Here is a 20,176-nt window from a genome sequence, read left to right as displayed (position 1 = left end):
GACAGGCCAGAGAGGATTACACAGTGAGACCCTGTCTCAAAAACCAAACACCCCCACACACACCCTACACACACAAGCTATATATATGACTGACAACAGGGTCCTTTGATTTATCTGCCCTTTTCTAAACACAAAGTCACTATAAAAAGTCTCTAGTGATGATGTCAATTTACGAAAGAAATAATTTCAAACAAGCAAACAAAAAAACAGTCTATTAATCTTCCTGCCTCAACCTGCCAAGCACTGGGATTCCATGCTCAGTGACAGATGAATTCTGAGACCCTGCTTCCACCACTTCTCCTGAAAACTGTCATCTAGAATCCTAGACTTCCTTCTAGATGAAGGGTGTGGTAGGTTGAATGTAATTGGCCTCCATAATCTCATAGGGACCGGCACTATTAGGAGGGGTGGCTTTGTTGGAGGGGGTTTGGCCTTATTGGAGGAAGTGTGTCACTATGGGAGCAGGCTTTGAGGTTTTGTATGCTCAGGATACTGCCCAGTGTCTCAGTCAAATTCCTATTGCCTACAAGATGTAGGGCTTTCAGCAACATCTGCCTGCATGTTACCATGCTACTTGGAACACTGATAATGGACTGAACCTCTGAAACTGTAAGCAACAAAAACCCTAACTAAGACAAAGGGTTTTGATTTTGTTTGTTTGTTGTTCTGCTTGTTTTTTTGAGACAGGGTTTCTCCATGTAGCCCTGGCTGTCCTGGAACTTATACTCTGTAGACCAGGCTGGCCTGCAATTTAAGAGATCCACCTGCCTCTGCTTCCAGAGTTCTGGGATTAAAGTGTGAGCCACCAGGCCTAACTTAGATGAAAGTCTTATAATGCAAAGGCTCTTTTCCTAAATAGTAACACTTAACAGAACAAAAGCCTCTTCCTCCATCGAAAATATAGAACATACAACTTCTGTCTACAGATTATTATGACCACAAAGCTGATCTCTGTCAGGAAATGATTGTGAACTTGGCCTTTGGTGCTCCTGCCAATGGATCTGACCTGGGGCAAGAATTGTATCTCAGAAGACAAGATGGGATCAATCTCACTCACAGGACACCAAAGAACTTTAAGGTGGAAATAAAGGTTCCAGAGTGCTGATCCAAAGCTTCTGCAATATGGAGCCCAGCACCATGTTTCATCATTGCTTGGGCAAGTCTGTGCTGTGCTGACCACCCCAACCCCAGACCGCACTGTGTTCACAATGTTGTAAGAGCACAGCAAGGGAGCACCACAGCTAATCCAGACTTTACATCAGCTAGACTAACCACTGTCTCTTCAACACCAAGTGAGTGGCATGCCACTTACCCTGCTCAAAGCTGGCAATCTTCTGCCTCACTAGAACACGGAAGCTTTCAACAGGATTCACACTTCCAACCTAGGGCAGAACCAGAGACAAAACTCCTGCAGGTCACTTCTCATTTTTCTGCCAAAATCCCACATCTTAGTTTCATTTCAGTTGCTGTTATAAAAACACCCTGACAAGAACAACTTCTGGGACAAAGTGTTAAGTTTACTCACAGTTCCAGGTTACATTCGGTCACAGCAGGGAAGTCACAAGGGAGTCTGGTCCTGAGGGAGTCTGGTCATAGCATATCCAAAACCGGGGAAAAGAGAGCCACGAATGCACGTGTGGTAGTGCTCAGCCGGCTTTCTCCAGTCTATGAAGTTCGAAATCCCCTTCCTAGGGAATGGTGCCACCAGCAGTGTGCAGGCCTTCCCACCTCGATTAGTGTAAGCAGGATATTTCCCCACAGACATGCCCACAGGACAACCTCATCTAGACAATTTCTCTGTGACTCAATTTCTACGGGTCTTGATTATGTCAAGTCAGTGTTAAAACTAACCATCACACCGAAGGCAAGACAGATGGTTTAATGTAGTAAGTGTGCTCTTAAAAACAACAACAACATAAAAAAATAAAAAATAAAAAACAAAACAAAACAATAACAACAACAAGACCTTTCTATCATTATGATTTCCAGGATTCTGCTAAAAGCTGGAAGATTCAGGGTTGGGCAAGATGGCTCATCAGGTAAAGGTACTTTGCTGCCAAGCCTGATGTTCTGAATTAAATCTCCAGGATCCACATCACAGAAAGAGAAAATCAACTCCTGCAAGTTGTCTTATTTCTACATGTACACTGTGACGTGCACATGTATGTGTATGCAAATATATACACATACAAAAAAGTCAATGTTTAAAAGGAGCTAAAAAGTTCAAGCAGCCACACAGTTGCCCTCTCTATTTTCACTTGACTTTCTGTATTCAAGGTGACTTATCTCCAGAGAGGCCAGAAGTATTATAATCCATGCCACCAGCCAGCCCAAATTGAAGGCTTTATGTGCTAAAGACCACCTGTACCTTCTGATAATCAATTAGGAAAGGGAGGGTGTTGTCATGTGAGGTCATGCTAAATAACTTTCCCATTAAGATGACATGAGAAACAACAACCAAATGCTTGATTCACTGAACTATGGGGGCCAGGAAAAGCTACTACTGGCCCTTTGACATTGAAGTTTTGACAGGCTACATAAACACGCCCATACTGAACATATCCTTTTAAAAAATCAGATCATAGATACAGATTATTGCAGCACAACTCTTTCTCACACACTGTACAATACTTTCTGATGACACCTGTCTTTAACTTGCATTAATCTCAACCCTAACAAGGTCTCTGTAGCAGTCAGCTCTGAGAGGAGAAAACAAAGGGATTCCTGAGAGTGCTGGCAAACGATACAAGAAAATCTATTATTTCCTCTTTGCTTGGAATAGTGTGCTCAGAGAATGAAATCATGACTTCTCAATACCACAAAAGATTCCCACGAAGTCCAAACCACTGCTCAGACATTTGATTTTTCTGGCACATTTCTGTTTGATTTTGCTAACTGGGGAAATGCTAAGATCTATTGATTCAAAGCAATTCTGCATACATGAAGGCAATACACTCAAAGTCCCAAAAACCTTCTCATCAAATAAAGCTTTCAGTATCAAAAGGAATTTGATTTGGTCAGTCCTAACCTTGCAAATTCTATTTTGAAGGGTTTTGTGGGGGAGGGGGGTTGTTAGATTTATTTTTATTATTTTAGAATTACATGTTTATATCTGTGTGTGGGTTTGTGCACATGAGTGCAGGTACCAGTGAAGACCAGGTGTTGGATTCCCTGGAGCTGGAGGTACAGGGGGCTGTGAGCTACCCCATATGGGTGCTGGGAACAGAATGTAGGTGCTGTCAACCATCAGAGACACCTCTCCAGCCGCTGAAGTTTTACATTAGGAAAAAGGTAGAAACGGTATACTTCAATTTTATGTATTTGGGAAATAAGACTCGGATCATTAACCATCCCCTACTTACTGCCATCATCTTTACTAAATGGAAAGCTGAAAAAGGAAGCCAGTAAGAAAATCTGCACAAGAGGGCTACCACTGAGGCACTCTGTGTTCTACATCTCATTCCGAGTTCTATTTACTATAAACAGATAGGTAGTTCTATATGCCATTCACTATTAGTATTAATTACTTCCAGGAAGAAAGAAGGACATGGGGTGGGTCTATATGGTTCATATTCAGAGAGGACCAGAGAAAGTGGTATGTCAGCAGACTCACCAAGCCCAAGCCTTGGACTTGCTGCATTGGGAAAGAGAGAGACACTGGAAAAGTTGTTTACCTTGGTGACATTCCCTTCAGCCACGCTAGAGATACTGATGTGACCTTCTTCTTTCTCTGTCTTACATTTTTTGGCAGCGGGCCCCTCTTCGTGACTAGAAAGGAAAGAAACAGGTAACTTTTCCCCCTTATAACAAATAAAGCAAAACAAAAATATAATACCTAAGACATTTTATGTGACAACTATAAAGTTATTTTCTAAACCCAACATTTAGACAGTCTATCCAAGGAGCAGGCTTCCTTCTCCCAGCCCTGCGGCACCGACAGGAGGCTTTGGAGTAGTGTGGCTTTGTTTCCACAACAGTAGAGAAGGCAACAGTAGCAGCTACATTACTGGATACATGCAAAAGATGAAATGGTAAGCACAGGTAATGGAAGCTGGACATTAACTAAGAAATCCATCTGTCCATCAGCTAGCTTCCTGGACTCCGTTTCAGAATCCCGAGCCATAGCTTTTTGTGTACACAGAACTTTGTGTCTCGAAACCCCACCTTCCCCATTGTACTAATCTATGTAAGATCTCTAATTAAAAGTGTCCAAACTTTAGACAATCACAAGTTAGATATGCAAAAACTTTTTTAAGTCTTAAATTTTTTTTAAGCACACCTTTTAATCTGCTTTCTACACCCCTGATTCTGTTTGGGCACAGGGCTATCAAAGTCAAACAGTACTGGTGTGCCAAGGAAAGACAGCTCCAAGAAAGGCTATCAAACATCTGCCTCAAGTAACATACCGGTTTTAATAACATGCTGGTTTCAAAGTCATGAGGATGCTAAGGTAATCGTAGGAGAAAAAGAAAGCCGATCCAAAGCCCATCATCTCCTCCACACAATGAAACACAAAGATATGAAGAATTTTCTCTTGGAGAATAGTAAGTATAGGCTAAGGGTCACCATCAAGAAACAACTGAAATTAGTTAATGAGTCTGTAACTACGTTCTAGTTAGGGCTGGACGATGGCTCAGTCAGTAGGCTCAGTCAGTAAAGTGCAAGTCAGTAAAGTGCCTTGCAAGCAGAAGGACCTGAGTTCAATTCCCAGGTGTGTGTGTGTGTGTGTGTGTGTGTGTGTGTGTGTGTGTGAGAGAGAGAGAGAGAGAGAGAGAGAGAGATGTGTGTGTGTGTGTGTGAGAGAGAGAGAGAGATGTGTGTGTGTGTGTGTGAGAGAGAGATGTGTGTGTGTGTGTGTGTGTGTGAGAGAGAGAGAGAGAGAGAGAGAGAGAGAGAGAGAGAGAGAGAGAGAGAGAGAGAAACAGAAATGGTGGTATGCTGTAGTTCTAGTGTCTGAGGGCAGAGATAGGTGGAACCTTGGGAATGGCTAGTCAGCCAGCTTACCCTACTTGGTGAATTCCAGACTGATGAGAGATCTTGTCTCAGGAAAACAAATTTTAAATGTGGATGTTGCCAGAGAAATGACATCCACAGTTGTCCTCTGGCCTCTACAAATTCACGTGCATATACACACAAACATTCACATATATGTACACATATACGTATACACCAATAAATTTATTTTAATTGACAAACTATGTATGTCAAAATAACAATGTTTTTAAAAAGTAAACATTATTATGGTATGACTAACTGGAGCTAATGAATACACACATTACTTCACCTCGCTCTTTTTCCTCTTTAACTGTAGTGGGAACAGTTAAAGTCTCTCTATGGGCTTCCTCTCCCTTGCTGAGGTTGGACAGTGTGGGTAGCCTGGGAACCAAACTCATAGTCTTGTGCTTGCCAGGCACCCTTCCCTATTAAAGATTTTTAATACTATTATTTCAAAATGTATTGGCTTTTTGCTCAAATACCCACCCTCAGACAATGAGTCTTAAAAGTGAAGAGAAAATTTAAAAGGCAGAAACTGGATTCAATAAAGGGCCATCTCTTACAGGGACACAAGCACAGTCATAAACTGTGTGACCTAAAACTTTCTCTTCACTGACATTTTCCCTTTGAGGAGCAGAGAAGTGAGAAGCCAAAAGGGCGAGAGCCAGGCAGTGTTAGAGACGAAGTCATCAAGGCCCTTCCCTTTCAACAAGTGTGAAAGTGCAGAATGGCTGGCTGATGGCAGACACAGGAGAGGAGTACACAGACCTGAGGAAGACTAATTCTGACCAACAGTGTGTGAAAGCAAGTGTGTGTGTGTGTGTGTGTGTATGTGTGTGTGTGTGTTTGTGTACAGACATCCACATGCCACCACTTGCATGTAGAGGTCAGAGGACAGCATGAGGCAGCTGGTTCTTCTCCACTGTGGATTCTAGGAATTCAACTGAAGTCCTTAGGCTTGCACAGCAAGTGCTTTCATCTGCTGAGCCATCTTGCCAGCCTCAGTCTCAGCCTCAGCCTCTCCCATCTTCCTGATACATTCATATGATTTGATTCTAGGATAGTATCTGGATTTTAGAGTTTACTAAGTTGCCACTTGGCTGAGCTTTAGTTTGCTCCTATGGAAAGCACTGCAATGGAAAGTACCTTTAGCATATCAACTATTCTCTTCCCAAAATATAAATTAACATATATAATATTAAGAAGCATCACTAGAGCCAGGCGGTAGTAATGCATGCCTTTAATCCCAGCACTCGGGAGGTAGAGGCAGGCGGATCTCTGTGAGTTCGAGACCAGCCTGGTCTACAAGAGCTAGTTCCAGGACAGCCTCCAAAGCCACAGAGAAACCCTGTCTCAAAAAAAAAAAAAAAAAAAAAAAAAAAAGCATCACTAGATGGCTTAGTGGTTAAGAGCACTTACTGTTCTTACAAAGACACAGGTTTGGTTCCCAGCACCCATACATCTATAATTCTAGTTCCAGGGAATCTGGCACCCTCTTGTGGCCTCACAGACACCAGGAACACAGGTGGTACGTATACATACATGTAGGCAAACACAGGGATGAATGAATAAATGAATGAACAAATAAATAAAGCAAATCTGGACCCACCTAAGGAAAACACGTCATGCCTGGATCCCTGTGCCCCTCTCTGCATCTGACCAATGCCTCTCTCTACCTCTTCTACAACCTCTGTTTGCAGTAGATAGTGATTAACTGACCCACAAATGGCCAAGGAGCAAAGAATAAGAGATTACAGAATACTCAGCTCTAAAGGGAACTATAAACCCCTATCCCAAGGCTCAGGGAGCAGCGGGAAAGAGGGAGCAGAAAAATGTAAAAGCCAGAGGCCATTCATGACCATAAGGCAACATCTGCCTGACACAGCAGAGCAACTACAAAGGTTAAACTGCTCATCAATGGCCGCTGATGTAATCAATCTTACCTATGCAATGAAATTTTCAAAAGAACTCAAAGGGGGACTGGAGAGATGGCTCTGCAGTTAAGAGCACTGGCTTCTCTTCCACAGGATGCTAGTTCAGTTCCCAGCACTCGCATGGGGCTCACAATTGTCTGTAACTCCAGTTCTGGGGGATCCAATGCCTTCTTCTGGCCTCTGTGGCACTCACTACATGCACATTGTACACAGACACATACCCAGGCAAAACACCCATACACATAAATTTTATTTTATTTTTTTAAAAATTGAAAAACGGGGATCAGACAGCTTCTGAAGAGTTGAACACATGAAGGGTCCTGGGTCATTGGTCATGGTTCCTAGAAAGCTTGGAAAGCAGAGACCTTCCAAAATGTCTTACGCTATACATCTCTTCCTCGCTATTGTTAACAACATCTCTTACAATAAGCCAGGAAATGCTGAATAAAGAAACATGAAACTTGCTGAGGGCACAGAGTGTTTGGAAAGGAGCAAGACTATGAAGAAAGAAATCGGCTGTCTCAGTAAGGCAGGCTGAAACAGAAGGCATAAAGCACACACAGGCAATGCCGGTGTGAAATGCTATTAAGAGCTAAAGGGGCAGTCACCAAGCCAATTGTCTTATAGAGATAAGCAAATGAAGGCTCATCAAATGCAGGTGTCTGTTTTACACACCATAGCTCAGCCTGCCAACTCCAAATGCCAGTAAGGGGAAATGCTTGGGTTTAGATTCAAATCTATCTGACTCCAAAATCAATGCCATTAGCCACTATACTAATCTGAACTGAAAGGAATGGATTTGGGATAAATTTAATACAGCTTGGTAAACCAATCAGACACGGAAAGTCAAAGAAGGGGATGACTCCCAAGAAATCAGGTGCTGTTCTCTGAGATGGAAAATAACAGCATGGAGAGGCACTGGAAAGATGCATGCTAGGAGGAAGACAATGGAGCTGTTTCTGTATGCACTGAATTGGAAATAAATATAGACACTGAGCCACCCATGGATAGGATGCAAACGGACTTCATGGTTTCTGAACGGTGTGGGACCTGCGTTGTGAGGGCAAAATAGTATTATGGCTGAGTGTCTGAGCCCTGGATTCAGACTGCACACTTATATATTAAATCCTTCCTCCAATCCTTACCAACTGAGATCTCAGGCGAGTTGTTCCTTTTCTCCAATCCTCAGCCTTCTCAGACTTAAGATAACATCAACAAAGCAACCTACTTCATAGGATGGCCAAAGGATCTAAGCAGACAGTGTGAGGAAGGCACCTCACATCATACAGTGTTCAGTACATGCAGCTGCTCCGAGGGAAAGATTACACACACAACACATGTAAGGTTGGCAGAGAAAGAAAACATCAGAGGAGTCTGGCAAGGTTTTCAAAGATTAGAAAGAAAAATCTGGAAGCTTAGGGGAGATACACAAGTTTCAAGAGGGAAGAACAATTGACAATGTCAAATACTACAAACAGAAAAGTCACTAAAGAAAAGGACTACAAGGCTAAAGGGAATTTAAGTGGTTCTGTCTTTTGGATCTTCAGAGAGGCGGTAGAGGAGGAGGACGAGCTGAGAAAGGCAGCAGAGTAGACTACTCTTCCAGTAGGCCTAGCCTGGAACAGGAAAGACAGCGAGTAGGTCAGTGATTGTTAACAAGTAGCTTTAGAGAGAGGAGGCTGGAGAGAGTATTTTGTATTTTGTTTAGATGAAAGGAATGTTAACAGGAAGAAGAAGGGGGGACAGAGGAAAGAAAACACTATTAGTGGACCAGGGTAACAGATATGAAAACAGATGGGAGCTCAGGTTACAGGGATGATGAAGAGTAAAGGATGCAGTGTCCTATGTCCACTGGGCCTGGAGAGAAGGAAGTAAAGGTGACTGCGAAGTAGGCATGTTTGGAAATTAGATAGTCTGTAAGATTCAGAAGTACCCACCTGTAGCCACTACTTTCTCTATGAAATCATCACTTCCAATTACTAACGTTGTCATTGATAATGTGTTAGGAATACAATGAGGGTCTTTAGAAGACTGTTTAGTGACAAACTGTTCTATGATATATGATATGCACTGTGTTAGGTTCTAGGTAAATAGCATGAATTATTCAATTAATCCTCATAGCAACCCTACGAGGTAGGTATTCCTGCCACCCCTATTTCACTCATGAGGAAACAGAATAGGCAACCTCCACCTACAGTCACCCAGAGCAGGGGAGATGACTCTGGAGTTTCATGTCTTGAACCTTAGTCAGATGAAGCTGTCTGCTGAGGGCAAATGGGGAGCAAAGCCTTAGGGAACTTGAAAAAACAGCAGAGTCCAAAAGTAAGCAAGGTCAAATGTGTGTCATTATGCAGAGCTGGACTTCAGATGTCCCCATTGTCCTGCAACACCTGTCCGAGAGATGATACTTTCACTTGTGCCACCATTAAGGGAAGAAATGCTCTCAGACAATACAGGCAACAGGTAGTTTACTGTGGGGCTCCATGCAGGGGCCACCAGAGGTTTCCCTTTAGAAATGAAGACATTACCACCACAAGCACTAGGTATCCAATAGGCCGAAGAGGAACAGCAATTTCTCAGATGCCCCAATAGTTCAGAGTGCTTTATCACCGGATTTTGTTGCCATGGTATCTCTTGAAATGAGATTGCAATCTTTTCAATTGTTATTGGGGAGGGGCATGTGCCATGGCATGACTGTGGGGAGGTCAGAGAACTACTTTGTAGAGCTGGTTTTCTACATCGACCCTCAGGTAGTCAGGCTTGCAAAGCAACAATCTTTATCCACTATACCATTCTGCCTGCCAAGGACTGTATTTAGAGGAAGAAATTCTCATAAAGATAAAATTATTTAACCAAAATCCTATCAAGTGACATCACTGGTATAAAAACTAGTGATTCCTAGCATAAGACTCTTTTTCATTACTATGAAATTTCCTTGGTAGACAACTATCACTCCCAAATATTAGTTCCTTATCTGTCTACTAGAAATAGGTAAACTGGATTCGAGGATGATGAATAAATACAAAAGCACAGCTTAGCACCAGCAATTTGTTTTCCCTCTTAGCATAACCTTTAAGGCTAACTGGAACACTTTCATTAAAATGGAGAGTTTTATAACCCGTGTGAAAGTGACTGAATCAACCCTGAATAGAGGAGGCGCTAAGTAGATTTATGCTTAATTCATTGCTTCTACAGTTCTTAAAAACTAAGGCAGGCTTCTGAGAATAAAAGGCAGAGAGCAGGAATGTGTGCAAGCTGCTCTGTGTTGCACACTACCACAGGAGCAAAGAACAAGAAACTGTGCACGTCCAAGCTTCCAGGGCAATGAGTGATAGGACCACAGCTGAAGGTGTAATCACTGCAGGGATCACAGCACAGCACAACTGCCTTCTGGATCTCTGTGGTTTGTTTTTTAACCAGCTAATTTACATTTTAATCAAAGGAAGAGAAGAAAATGGTCCATTTCTTTCCCACAGTACCAGAAGGTAATCAAGATCACGAACTGGAGTTTAATGCTGGGAGAGAATAGCCCTGTGATTGCAGTGAGACAAGAGCAAGGAGCCACAGGAAGAAGGGCACAGGCTTCATTGAGCTGCCATGAATTGGCTCAGTGGCATACAGGCAGAGAAAGATGCAGGTGACATAGATTTTTTTTTTTTTTTTTAGGGACAGGCTTCCTGTGTAGAAGGCAGGATAGAATAAAAGGGCCATAAACCTCTCCAGGGTGTGATGGGAGTTCATGTAACAGAATCAATCCAGTTGTTTTCTTTTCTTCCAATTCTGACAAAGCTTGGGCTGTTTACCTCTGGGAAGCTATGAAAAATGCAAAGCTTTCTATTCCACTTGTCCAATAATTCACCAAACATTGATTTATAGAAACCAATGAAAGTTTCTGGGAATTACTCATCCTTTTCCACTGGGTATTTATAAATAGTAAGCCTTACTTTGTCAATGAAGATACTGCTGTGGGAAGGAAATAAAAGAAAACGGGGGTGGGGGTGAATCATGGTCTGATGTCAAATCTCAAAATGCAGCAGAAAGAAATATTATTTTGGCTTGAGAAAAAAAATCACCAATAGCCAGTTGAGTGACGTCTGGAAAGTCAATGTCACATACCCAAAGGATTCTATATAATGAACAATTTCTTCAGGCTTACTGGTATTTATATGGAAATTAATATAGATTCTGAACAAAATGTGACAAAGAAGAACATTCATCAGCCATTTGCAAGCTTGGTTGATGCATAATATGAAATGTATTTCCCTCCTTAATTAGCAAATGCCTCCCCAATGCCACAATCAGCATGTCAGTGGCGCACTAGCAGAACAGCTAAAGGGTCATGGTTTTCATTGCTCTCCTCATGTTCCCTCCAAAACTCTTACTGACACGTAACTACCCACCACAGAAACCTCGTGATGTCCAGCCTGCTCTTGTCATTTCCAGATCTTTACTTTAGAAAGGGACAATTCATGACCAGCAGGATGACCTGCAGCCAAGCCAGACTGCTTGAATTTGATCTTGGGACCCATCCAAAAGTTGTTCTCTGACTCCCCACACACATACACACTCACACGCACAAACACAAATAAAAGAAACAAAACTAAAAATTGTTTTAAAAGAGGAAAATTCAGCTTTGGTATTCACAAATCTTATTTATAATTCACAAAAACTTTATTGTCGGTGCAAAAGCCAACCCAAACCAGAAGGTTGAGCCCAGGTGAACATCAAGGATAAACAATGACTCTAATGGACAGGTATGAGAACTTAGCATTTCCACAAGAGGCTTAAGAAGCTGCGCTGTCCCTCTCTGTGATTCCAGAAAACCCTGGGCCAGCACCTTAATTCCAGACTTGCCCCCGCCCCCTGCATTGCTACAAATATCAAAGGTGACCATAGCTAGTACTTACATGTCTTGGAAAATGTCCTGAGCAGTCACTTGGTCCTTTTTCTTGACGGCTTCTGTCAGCGGGAAAAGGGTCCTCACTTTAGAGAGAGGAATCTCACATTTGGCTTTCATCTCAGTGGGGAGATTCAGCATATTCAAAATGTGCTGCTGAATTGGGGGCAAACGCTCTTGGGGATGTAAGACTCTGTGCAGCAGACACTGTAGGGAAAGTAGAAAGGCTAAAACACTGATGCTGACACCAAACAGATTTCTGTTTTCTGGTCAGCAACCCTCCATCTTTAATTGGAAGGGCTATGAGACTCACGCCAAACAGAAGAGACAAAATAGGATGGCTCAGAGGACAATGGTCACATAAAAACAGACTTAAGCATAGAAGTAATACCCTCTGTAAACCTCCTAGAGGGCCCTGATCCTATAAACTATTCAGGGCATACCAAGTTTCCCTGAGACATAACTTCCTAAGACTACAAGACTACAGCCTTTTCATAGTGATCTTTTATTTCCTTTATCACATGCACTTTCTCTTCCACTAAGGTTTTAGAGGCCAGCATGTGACGGATGAGACAGAGGCTAAAGGGGAGCTGCTCATTCTGAGCCCCAGGAGAGAGTCTAAAGGACATGACAACACTGAGTTGACACAAGCCACCCCGGGGGAGCAAAGTGTGACCCTGCCGCCACATGTGTGACCCATGGCCCTCCACCCCACTAACACCACCACTCATGCCTGTTCCTGGCCCAGTCACCTTCAACGGGTCTCTCAGCTTCTGCTGTCACTTCTCCTAGTGCACTTTAAGTCTGGGATGTCCCCAAAGCTCACATTCTGAAGATATTCTTCAGCTGGCAAGTATGCTGGGGGGGGGGGGGGGCATGACTGTGAAACCTTCAGGAGCTGGGGTAAGCTGGTGGCAGTGGTCACCCTGCCCACCACCTGTGCTGCCACCACCATGGAATGAGCTGCTCCGTCCTGCCTCCCCAGCTGTGAAAATCCCTGAAATGGAGCCAAAGGACACCTTCCCTACCTTGTTTCTACCAAGTATTCTGGAGACAAAAACAACTAATACAAGCTCCTTCCCACAGCCTGGAAAGTCCTGCATGACACAGCCCCCGATTCCGATTGTGGCACTGCCATTTGCCTCCTTACTCACAGCCAAGTAAAAATAAGCTCTTCCGGGTTCACTCAAGCCAAGCTCATCTCTGTCTCTGGTCCTTAGCTCAATACTCCTTCTGTTTCTTCTCCCTGTTCCTAGTTCTGGGCAGAGCTGGACCCTTCTCATCATTTGGGTCTTTGCTCAAATATTGATCTCACAGAAAGCCTTTCCCTGACACTGCATATGAAGCAGCCTCTCCACTTGCAAGTTAGTACCTAATCATATTCTAACATTTCCCAATTCTGTGGTTTTCAAGCATTGCTTAGTTCACTTATGTATTATCTAGCCCTTCCCCTTGAAAACAGAGATCCCTTGTTTACTGCTAAACTATAAGCACAGAAAATTTGCGCAACATATAACAAGTGTCTATTAGACACTGGCTGAGGACACTGTTTTTTAGGGTACTCATTGTTGAAAGGGTATCAGAAAGGGGCACCAAGAGTGGGGTGAGGACCAAGGGCGAGACAGGCTGTCCACTGTCCAAGTGGGCAAACTGGACACAGGCTACTTCTACTCTGGCATCTGTGCTGCCTTCAGGCTAAGTCAGGCTTTGGCAGCACTTGCATCTGACCAAAAAGTCAGTATCTAACGCAGTGGTTCTCAATCTTCCTAACACTGTAGCCCTTTTACATGCTGTGGTGGCCCCTGACCATAAAATTATTTTCATTGCTACCTCATAACTGTGATTTTGCAACTGTTGTGAATCTTAATTTAAATATCTGACATTCGGGACACCTGATATGTGACCCCTGTGAAAGGGTCAACACAAACGAAGGGGTCGTGATCCACAGGTTGAGAACAAGTGCTCTCACAGTACAAGAAGTGAAGCAACAAGATGCCATTAAAAAAAAAAAATTGAAGTGAGACGCCCGTTGATGTTTGTCTCCCGTAAGGAAGGCTCTAACCAGCCCATTTTATTTACTACTGCCGTGGGCTGAACCCAGGTCTTCTTGCACATGCCAGGCACACGCTGTCACTAAGATACCCCGCCCTATTCCCACTTCAAACAACTTACATACTAGTAATTTTGAAGACAAAAAAAAGGGAGCTGAGTAGCTCTTGCAATTCAAACTACTATTTCATATCATAAAGCATATTCTTTATTCTATTCCATGAACTGGTTCCCTATAATGAAGAAAATGCAATATGGAAGTTTTCAGCCTAAAGAAAAAAATTCTGGGATTGATAGTGAATATCACCAAGGAGTCAGTATCCTGAAAATTCTGGGGAACCCTCAACCAGGGATTCCACACCAATTTCATCTAGAAAGTCCATGTGCTCCACCTCCAGCATCCCTTTCAACACACCAACAACCCTTCCCTCTCCATAGTATGTTCATTTCTTTTGAGTTCAACCCCTCCTGCTTTGTGTATTCCTAATCACCCAACTCCCCCTGAGCTTCACTGGGCCTTTTCATGAGTTCTCTGTCTGTTCTAGACACTCCTTCCTTTGTTGGGGTATTGCTGACAAAACTTTTTTACCCACTTTATGGCTGTCTCTTCACACCATTAAACTGTTTCTTTTTGTGTGCAAAGCTTTTTAATTTCGTGAGGTCCCATTTGTCAATTGTTGGCATTATTTCCTGATGACTACAGTCCTATTGAGAAAATACTCGTCTACATCTAGAAGTGGTTTCCCCGAGCTCTCTCCAGACAAACGGAACAAGCTAGTATACGGCTCTTCACACTGCCAGGCTTACAGTACTTCTCTGAATCATGCCCTCGTCACATCAGGCTCCTTCCTTCTCTTTTAGATCTCTGTCCAATGTTACTACGTTAGTGGTGGTGTCCATAAGCTGTCCTCTTACAGGATCTCTCCCTTTTATTTCCATGGTGTTTTCATAACATGGCTTGACCTATGGCTTTAAAGGGAGGCAGACCTCTGTGAGTTCAAACCAGTCTGATCTACATATTGTGTTCCAGGCCAGACATCCCAAAAAGAAAAAAAGAGAGGGAAGGAGGGAGGGAATGAGGGAGGGAGGGAGGGAGGGAGGGAGGGAGGGAGGGAGGGAGGGAGGGAAAAAGAAAAAGAAACATAAGTGGCTAACCTTTCCTTTCTCACCTGGAAAAATCTCTGAAATTCGGGATTTGGAATTTTGGAGGTTGGAAACAAGTCTTCAATGGTATCTTCTTCCTCGCTTTTCTTTACCAAGCTCATAGACTCAATCAGATCATCAATAGCACTCAACTGTGCCTCTTAAAACAGTGATAAACAGAGAAGTAAACAGGAAAAATAGATTATTTCTATTATTCTCCATCAAATCAAAATGCTTTCCATCTCTGGATACAGCAACACTGGCAGGTTATACAGTCATAAAGCATCTGCTCTGCCAAAAAATGTCACTAGTTATGAGAGTGCTTGACTTGACCCTTGGTTTTCTCATTTGAGAAAAGAGCTATTAAGAGTAGTTGACCTGAAGGCTGGAGAGAAGGCTCAAAGGTTAAGAGCAAGATTTGATTCCCAGCACCCACAACAGGCTATAACCCCAGTTCTGGTCAATCTAGCACTGTCTTCTGCCCTATGTGGGTACAAGGCATTCATGATACACAGACATACATGCAAACAAAACACCCATACATATAAAATAAATTGTCAAAAAAAAATAGTAGTTGACTTCCCAGGCATAGTAGCATACACCTTTAATTTAATCACTGAGGAGGCAGAGGCAGGCAGATCTCCAAAAAGTCAACGCCAGCCTGGTCTACATAGCAAGTTACAGGTCAGCCAGGGCTACAAAGTGAAACCCTGTCTCAAAAACAAACAAACAAAAAACAAAAACAAAAACAAAAACAAGGGAACAGCTGCCCTCTTCACTCTTTTCCAGCTCTACCATTCAGTGAACCTTTGGCAATGGAGTACCATACCAAAAGCAAAAGAGTTTGTTCCAGAAAAATATCTCTGCCATTAAAAAAACAAAATAACCCCTATGGAGACTTGAACAAAATACTTAGTATCCAAAGAGAGCTAATATTTCTAAAATAGTAATTAACTAAAGAGAAACGAATTTCAAACAACAAACAACTTCCTAACGAAGGGAAGCTTTCTGAATACCTTGTGTAACTTTCAGCAGAGCCCAGCAGTGTAACAGGAAGACACCATCGACAAGAATGAGTGCATTCCTTCATAATCTGTTAGTGTCAACTTTTCACTTGGCAAAGCCACTAAGCACACAACATACACCTGAAAACATCCCATTCAAACTCTAAAGTTCCTGTGGCAGAAACATGACAGTTTCTCTTTGATGACTCCCTTAATCCCTGGCAAGTGCCCTTCAATAAAAATCTACCAAGTCAGCCGGGCTGTGGTGGTGTACAAAGTGAGTTCCAGGACAGCCAGGACTGTCCCACAGAGAAACCATGTCTTGAAAAACCAAAATAAATAAATAAATATCTGCCAAGTCAATACAAATGGCACAGCAAAGCTGTGTGCACAAGAAGCAAATCTTCCCTGAAAAGCTCTGACTCTCCCACATGTGAGTCTTTCACTCTGCTGGCTCACCGAGGTTCACAAAGCCATCCAACTAAAGCAGTGTCTCTATTGTCCATCGCAGAGCGAAGGTGGGAAAGTAAAGCAGTTTCAAACAGGACCTCACATTTCCGTTCTCTACTCTTCAGTGTCACAACATGGAAGAGCACATAGATATTTATCTCACGGCACTGTCTGCCTGCGTCTGAACCTCCCACAGGCAGTTTCAAGCAATGACACAACCATCGCCATCTATATAAATGATGAGTGTAGGGTCCACCAGGCAACTCAGGAGCTATTACTTGCACAAGAGAACATTCAGTGAGTACCACCTGCTACACTACCAGCTAGTCTCTTGGTAGATCATTCTGGCATTATAAACCCCTTCAAAAACATCAACTTGAGAAGGTTGCCAATAGCTTTAAGAAAAGTCCCAGGAAGTAAGCCAGCTTATCAAAATATGTTCAACTTTTACACTTGGGCTGACTTATAAGATAACTTTTCAACAAGTTTGGAATGAGGGCTGGGGTATAGTTCAGTGGTTAGAATGACTACCAAGAATGCATGAGGCCCTCAGCCCAATCCCCAATACTTTCTTAATTAATTAACAAGAAATCAAGAGGTAGAGACACAATCAACAGCACACAACAACTTCTCTTATATTCAGGTCCACACATGCCTCCACCATGATAGAAAGAGACCTAACTCTAGAGAAAAGGACACCAGCCCCAGTGACCCATTTGATTTCTTGGTTTTTTGTTTTTTTATTGAAAGCAAGATTTATTTACTTATTTATTATGTATACAGTGCTCTACCTTCCTGATGCCTGTATGCCAGAAGAGGGCATCAAATCTCATTATAGATGGTTGTGAGTTACTATGTGGGTGCTGGGAATTGAACTCAGGAAGAGCAGCCAGTGTTAACCACTGAGCCATCTCTTCAGCCCCTTTCTTGGTCTTTTTTTATAGCACACTGATCCCAGAGGGCCTAACCCTAAGAACCCATAGGGTGAACCCCAGTTGCAAAGTCACCTCACAATTCCCTACCATGACACAGACAATATAGTACGTAATCTAAAGCATCCACCATTGTTTGTTATATTTCTTCAATTCTCTCTCCTAAAGCCTTGATCGTCATTCATGGTTGTTTATTTTTTGGTGTGTGGGTGGGTGGGGGGGGTGGGGATTACACTCTGCCCACAACTACACAAATGGTGGGCTGCCTGGAAGACAGCACTGATAACTGTTAGAATCACTCTGGTACCCTTACATCTGCAGCCAGATGTAACTACAGGAAGCTAGCAACAAGCAACAATGAGAACTGAACTGTGGCCATGAACTACAAAGAAAGAAGAAAGCAGAATATGGCCACTATCATCCCAGATACATCAGACTACATGCAGGACATGGGTGCACTCAAATTCGCTTCAGCAAGAGCAAACTTACACTCACAACTGGAGAGCAGACCTCCAGCAAGCTGCTCCTCAGATGGGAGAACCAGACAGGTGGGAAGGAGGGTAGGAGAACCAGCTCCCTATCAGAACACCTGCTGAACCATCTTCATCATTATTGTAAGTGTGTGATTAGAATCCAACTACTTCACCCCATGAAGTCCTGGCCCCATCAACAGCTGCAGCCAGGTGATTTCCCAAGAACCATCTGAGTGAAGAGCCATTAGTGAGCTAAATGGAAATAAACTCACCTGTGGGAGTGCATTTCTTATTGTTTTTCAGTGATGAAAACATGTATTGCCGCAAGTCTTCCATGAAAGGCAGCTGCACATAAACTAAACACTAATGAGAAAGAAAGGAGACAAAAAGCAGAAGCCATCAGATTAATGGAACTATATGTAAGTGGTCCCAAATGCTGTGGAAGTGGCACAGCAGAAGTATTTCAGAACTTAGTCTAAATGTGACATAGGTAGGATAAAGGATTTGGACTGTTGCAAATAACTTCACACTTGCAAACAGTATGACAGATACCAGATACAAAAGAGATGTCTCAAGGAAGGCTGCTAGGTAACTGTAAAATACAGGGCCAAGCAGAGCAAAAGGGGAAAGCCTGGATGGCAGGACAACTGACTGGGAAGTCGGCGTCTCTACCTTCTCTTACAGCCCTGCTGCATGTAGTCTCTGAGGAACTGGGAGCAAAGCAATCCCGACCTGTATTGTAAATAGGAGAGCCTCAAACAGACTGAACTTCACATGGCTCACAATAAAACCACACCCACACCTTTATTCATGGTCCCTATCTGCTAAACCAGAGTGATTTCTCTTCCCACGTGGCTCTGAAAAGGCCAAAAGGATGAGAACTCGAGGAACCCTTGTGTCACCTTTACTGATTTAATAAAAGTCCCTTAAATACTTTCATGAGTCATGTTGTTTTCTCACTGAAAACCTGGCTCACACACCAGCAATTCCAACATTATCTGGGAGTTTGAAAGAAATTCAGAAATGGATTCCCACAGAACTAGAATACCAATTTTAACAACATTCCCAAAGCAGTGTTTAGAATAAAAGGACAGAGGGGAAATGAATAGCCTAGCAGGCGGGAGGCCCAGGGTTGGACAGGATGGATCCCCAGTACTGCAAAGTGCAAAGGGGGCAGGGGAGGATGAAAAAGGTCTGTAGGTTTTACCTCATAGGAATCCTTAATATAAGGAAAGGCTACACCAACTTGAGGATTAGCTCTTTTGTCATAAGCATATCGAACGATGGCGACCATGTTTAATTCATCCAAAGCATGAATAAGGGAAGAGAGAGCAACAGCCGCTGCCTGTAAGAAAGATGTGTGTCAGCGTAAGTCCAGCCTGTGAGAGTTCCACACAAACACAAGCCCTGGACACTCACACAGGGATCTCTGCTTTCTTCCTGTTTCAGGCATCCTTTCTAAGGGTGGACAGCTCAGGGGTAGAGCACCTGCTTAGCATGTGCAAAACCCTGGGCTGCAGCTCCAACACCGACAAGTCAAACACAACAGTGTCCTTTCACATACTTCAGACTCCAGTAGTGTACTTAGTGTGCCTCTTTGAGGACTTTATAAACTAGATCCCTACTACTTTGACCTCCTTTCTCTGAGTTTAAGCCCACACTCTATAAACTCAAGACTCAGCCTTCCTAAACAAAATCTTTGTCTCTCTCCTTGAATGAATTACTACTATATCTCTCTCTCTCTCTCTCTCTCTCTCTCTCTCTCTCTCTCTCTCTCTCTCTCTCTCTCTCCTCAAACCTTCTAATTTCCGTCTGCTTAGAGCATGATTCTTTGGTTCATTTCAGCTATGCTTTCTACTTTCTTAATGAAACTATCTTGAAGAGTCCATGACTTCTACCTGCCAAGTCTTTGGTTGGTGGACTCACCGTAGCTTCTTGCCTGGCCCCCGTCTCCACACTCTGACTCCAGAAGTGACAGGGTGCTCTAATTATTCTGTGTGGGCTACTGCTCCCCAAGCTCTTTTCTTCTTCCAACTAGTTCTGAAAGTCTAATTTCAGCCTTTCTTTCTTCTTCTTACTCTAAAATTTAATTTAGGGATTATTTCATCCAGTCTCATGAGTTGAAGAGTCAAAAATCTTTGAGACTCTTCTAAGGGGGTAGGAAGACAGCTCAGTGAGAAGAGTGCTTATTCTTATTGACCAAAGATCTAAAGTCGAATCTTTGACATCAGAGCTTGAATCTCCAGCACTCACATAAAAATCCAGGCATAGCTGTGTGGGACTGGCAGGTCCAGCCTAG

The 20,176-nt window shown here is 43.0% G+C and overlaps 1 protein-coding gene across 1 annotated transcript in view; it reads right to left on the bottom strand.

The window, feature by feature from the left end:
• The window catches only part of Xrcc5 (X-ray repair cross complementing 5), an 89,230-nt gene that overhangs the window by 39,691 nt on the left and 29,363 nt on the right, over positions 1-20,176 (bottom strand). The window contains 6 exon segments of the mRNA NM_001246740.1: positions 1,313-1,382; positions 3,675-3,768; positions 11,837-12,033; positions 15,045-15,178; positions 18,150-18,240; positions 19,085-19,222. Of these exon segments, the coding sequence (NP_001233669.1) occupies positions 1,313-1,382; positions 3,675-3,768; positions 11,837-12,033; positions 15,045-15,178; positions 18,150-18,240; positions 19,085-19,222 (724 nt within the window).

This window comes from Cricetulus griseus, chromosome 2, assembly GCF_003668045.3.
Source record: "Cricetulus griseus strain 17A/GY chromosome 2, alternate assembly CriGri-PICRH-1.0, whole genome shotgun sequence".
NCBI lineage: Eukaryota > Metazoa > Chordata > Mammalia > Rodentia > Cricetidae > Cricetulus > Cricetulus griseus.
This window is presented reverse-complemented; position numbering and strand designations above follow the sequence as displayed.